This window comes from Carcharhinus amblyrhynchos, unplaced genomic scaffold (genome assembly GCF_965287045.1).
Source record: "Carcharhinus amblyrhynchos unplaced genomic scaffold, sCarAmb.v2.hapA scaffold_39, whole genome shotgun sequence".
NCBI classification, from domain to species: domain Eukaryota; kingdom Metazoa; phylum Chordata; class Chondrichthyes; order Carcharhiniformes; family Carcharhinidae; genus Carcharhinus; species Carcharhinus amblyrhynchos.
The window spans coordinates 6,250,444-6,255,042 of NW_027649780.1; the positions used below are offsets into that span (position 1 = coordinate 6,250,444).

The 4,599-nt window shown below is 43.9% G+C and overlaps 1 protein-coding gene across 1 annotated transcript; it reads right to left on the reverse strand.

Moving 5' to 3' along the window:
- Positions 1-848: 848 nt before the first annotated feature.
- Positions 849-4,599, reverse strand: LOC145363562 (uncharacterized). Its single transcript, XM_080218748.1, has 4 exons — positions 4,557-4,599; positions 4,117-4,411; positions 3,673-3,713; positions 849-1,162 (listed from the first exon to the last, which is right to left on the reverse strand). The coding sequence occupies exons 1-4, from the start codon at positions 4,597-4,599 to the stop codon at positions 849-851; spliced, it is 693 nt and encodes a 230-aa protein (XP_080074874.1).

The window sequence follows — 4,599 nt, forward strand, 5'->3', positions numbered from 1 at the left end:
TAGGACTAGGGGGCACAGCCTCAAGATAAAGGGGAGGCGGTTTAGAACGGAGTTGAGGAGGAATTTCTTCACTCAAAGGGTGGTGAATCTCTGGAATTCTCTGCCCGTTGAAGTGGTGGAGGCTACCTCGCTAAATATTTTTAAGAAGCGGGTTGATGGGTTCTTGATAAGAGAGGGGATTAAGGGTTATGGGGAGAGGGCGGGAAAGTGGAACTGAGCCACGACAGATCAGCCATGATCTTATTGAATGGCGGGGCAGGCTCGAAGGGCTAGATGGCCTACTCCTGCTCCTATTTCTTATGTTCTTATGTGCAGACATAGTGATACAGAACACGGAGAGCTGAATAAAAGCCTGAACATAAATTACAGATTCTTGTAATGCTCACCATGTTCAGGTTTCTGTACAACTCTCCCAGTGCTCTCTATCACTGTGTCTACAATCCTCATCACGTTAAGGTTATTGTACAACTCTCTCCGTGTTCTGTATCACTGTGTCTGAAATCCTCACCATGTTCAGATTTCTGTACCGCTCTCTCCGTGGTCTGCATCACTGTCTGAAAAGCTGACCATGTCCAAGTTTTCGTACAGCTTCTCCTTTTTATGTATCACTGTGTCTGTAATCCTCGCCATATCGGGTTTTTGCACAGCTCTCTCCTTGATCTGTATCACTGTCTCTGAAATCCTCACCATGCTCAGGTTTCTGTACAGCTCCCTCCTTGTTCTGTATCACTGTCTCTGAAATCCTCACCATGTCTAGGTTTTTGTACAGCTCTCTCCTTGTTCTGTATCACTGTCTCTGAAATCCTCACCATGTCTAGGTTTTTGTACAGCTCTCTCCCTGTTCTGCATCACTGTGCTGTGCGCCCGCTCAGTGCACAGTAATACACAGTGGAGTCGCTCAGTTGCAGCTTGGAGATCTTTAACCGGCTGATTTTTTCGACTGGATCGATAAAAGCAGAAATTCTCGCCCCGGCAGCGTTTTCTTTGTTCTCCTCGCCTGATGTGTATCCCTTAAACAGGTATTTTAGGCTCTGGCCTGGAGAGTGACGGTACCAGTGGAGCGTGTGTTGACAAAATCCCGGATATTCGCAGGTTAAAGTAACGGTGTCGCCAGCAGCACAGGTTTGGAGAGACGGGGTCTGTGACACAGATGAATTGGATTCTGCAGAACCTATAAAATAATGCACAATATTTCTATGATGCCATTACCCACGTTGCATGTTAGTTTGCCGGGGGAAACATCGCGTCAATAATTGGCCATTTTGTCGCAATTGTTTCATTGAAGTGTGTTCGACATTTATTAACTATAATTGGGGAGACGGTGGCATAGTGGTATGCACTGGATTAATTAATCCAGAGATTTAGTAATCCACGGGATACCCTGGGGACGCAGGTACGAATGGTGCCACGGCGGATGGTGAAATGTGAATTTCAGTTCAATCTTGAATTGAATTCCATAAAAACAATGTTGAATCAAAGTCTAATGATGACCATGAAACTATTGTCACCTGTCGTTAAAACCACATCTATTTCACTCAGGTCCTTCAGGGAAGAAAATCTGACATTCTTATCTTGCGTGGTCCACATGTGACTCCAGATCACATGGTCCTGGGTTCAATTCCCGGCTCGGGTCACTGTCTGTGTGGAGTTTGCACATTCTCCTCGCGTCTGCGTGGGTTTCCTCCGGGTACTCCAGGTTCCTCCCACAGACAAAAGATGTGCGGGTTAGGTTGATTGGCCATGCTAAGAAATTGTCCCTTGGTGTCCAGGGAGGTGTAGGTTAGAGGGATTAGTGCGTACAATATGTAGGGATATGGGGGTAGGGCCTGGGTGGGATTGTGTTCGGTGCAGACTCGATGGGCCGAATGGCCTCTTTCTGCACTGTAGGGTTCTATGATTCCATGAGATCCACAACAATGTGGTTGCCTCTCAAGTACCCTCTAAAATGGGCTTCACAAGCCACCCAGTTCAGATGCAATTAGGGACACCCACATCCCTAAAATGAATTGAAAAAAATGGCAAAAGAGCGAGGGGCAAATATTTAGATGATTTTTATTTTATCACACAGCGAATTTTGCTCAGTTGGATCATTTGGAGATGTGATATTGGAAACGTATTCAGTCGGCATTTTAAAACGGCAAATGGAAGAAATCTCCAGAATCAGATTAGAATTCCGGGGGTTTTGAAGAGCAGGAAAGTAAAATAGGTAAAGTTCAGCAGCACCTACAAAGAATAGCCACTTGGCCAGAATGATGTCCTTCTCAGATATCTCATTTTATGCTGTCTATTTAGCGTCTGCTTCTTGAGGATTTACAAACCTGAGGGAATTATATGAAAGTTCACTCTTCTCACCATAACGATTGCTGCCCAGAGTTGATTGACTGAGAGTAACCCTGCCTTTCTATATCCTGGGTCACATCAAGATTCAGGCGAACACAGCCATACTCGCCCAGCCAAACTGATTAAGTGAAACTGATATTGCATATATGTGTCAAAGATCAAACTTTGATACAGTCTAACTCTTTACACAGTTTCGTCCATCAATTCTATAATTTATATTATTAGAATGATTTACAGTTAATACCAGTGGATTTCTAAATCTGAGTTGTTCTCTTCCTGCTGCTTGCGAATTCTTGCCAACATGAGAACCTGTCCCAGACACTCTCCAATGTCAGTTGAGATCAGCGTGCTCAGTTTCCCCGATTGACTTGTTCACTATTAGTCACTGTGGAAATTGCCTTTTCAATGTGCCTGAGATTTTCAATTCCTTCCATCCATTGGTTGATTGTTCCCCATGCTTTGCAGTCAGAATCCCCTCTGCATTTTATATTCTATAGATTCTACAGAACATAAATAGGTCATTCGGCTCACAGTACGCTTGTCTGCACTGCACAAGTGCCTACTCCCCTCAAACTCCAACCCTAATGAAACTTTTGTACACTGAGCACTGTGTCCTCCTCCCTGCTCGAGTTTTCACACCGTCATAAAAAGTCCTTACGCCATTTACTGCAACCACGCCATGTGGTAGCGCGCTCCACATTCTTCCTAATTTCTCTTTCTTTTATCTCAGTAGCATCATATTCAACATTTCTTTAATTTGAATCATTTTCTCCACACGTACATTAATGAACCTATGATATAATGCTAAAGATTTACATCAACATCAAAAACAGAAACATGTTGGCAAACCTCAACAGGTCTGACAGCATCTATGGCGAGAGAATAGAGCCAACGGTTCCAGACTGAATAACCTTTCATAACAGCCACAGAGTGAATCAAATTTGACACTAGGACAGAAGCCATAGTGTTCACAATGTGCGCTATGTGAAACCACTTGGGAGACAGAAAGCCCAGGATGTTATTAGTATTATCCGATACTACCACTAAATCATTAAATGTCATTATGGGGTCAATGACATTGCCTTCCCCGTACGATGTCTCACCTTTGGTGGTCACACGCCTCTTCAATCTGGTCCCACACTCGGACCCGACTCCAGTTTCCTACTCTGCTCCCAAATCTAAAACTGCGGTTGAAAATCTTCCACAGGAACCCCCTTCCCTCACGTTGCTCTTGTAGTCACAGAGGATTGAAATAATCAGATTACAAGAGTGAGCTGACTGTGAAAACTAACCTGGATCGCCTGCAATATGGACAGATCTGGAGTCACTTACCAGCTGAGACAGTCACCACCGTCCCAGACCCATCTGTAAATCTCCATTCTCCCCACAGTGTCAGCGCTCTCACTTAGCCCGGTACAAGAATGACTTGCAATGTAAACTACCGGGAAAAAAATACTGAATAATTAGCGTTTATCAATTATTCAGGGTTTATAGATCAATAATGAAGAATGATTGTTTTATATCTCCCATTTAAACAAACTGTTCCTTGGGACATTCTGAACTCTTGGCAAAATGGCCCAAGAACAGAGCGGAGATGGACACTTCGTATAAATAGAATAAAAAGTTAAAGGAAGATAACTGAATGGAGGAAATTTCAACGAAATTCAAACATGTTGCAACGATAGGAACAAGAACTCGCAATCTATGGTCCGTGTCCTGGGAATTATTGTTTCGTTTGTTCAGAAATATTGAAGTATTTGTTCTCTTCTCTTCCACTGTGGTGTCCCATGTGTGTAGTACCAGTGCTGAGCTTTACAGTAATAGGTGGCGGTGTCTTCAATTCTCATATCCCTAATTTCCAGCGAAAATGTCTTTTCTGCTTTATTCACCAACACGATAAATCTCCCTCCGCTGGAGATCCGCTCCCGCTCTGTCCCGGTCTGGGTTTGTCTGAAGAAATGGCCATTTTGTAACTCATAAACACCATTGAAATCACAGTTGATGGTGAGAGACTGACACTCCTTCCTGGTCACCGCTGCCGGGCTTTGTGTCACTGACTGACTGAAAAATCCTGCAAATTAAACACAGAGAGTTTAATGGGCCAGCAGAGCCGAACTGCACAACGGGGCTAAAACCCCAGTGTCTGTAATTGAGATGGAATTGGGGCAGCTTTATGTTCAATCCACACAATGTGGGTTAGTTTGATCGGTACTCACGGGGTAAATAGGCACACACGGTGAAAACAAGAAGGATTCTCAT

Excerpts from the sequence above, each read along its gene's own strand:
- LOC145363562 (XM_080218748.1), bottom strand. The coding sequence starts at position 4,599 with ATGAGAATCCTTCTTGTTTTCACCGTGTGTGCCTATTTACCCC. Across the intron at positions 3,714-4,116 it reads TACACACATGGGACACCACA|ATTTACAGATGGGTCTGGGA; the intron begins GTGGAAGAGAAG and ends GGGAGAATGGAG. Across the intron at positions 1,163-3,672 it reads GGTGGTGACTGTCTCAGCTG|AATCCAATTCATCTGTGTCA; the intron begins GTAAGTGACTCC and ends TAGGTTCTGCAG.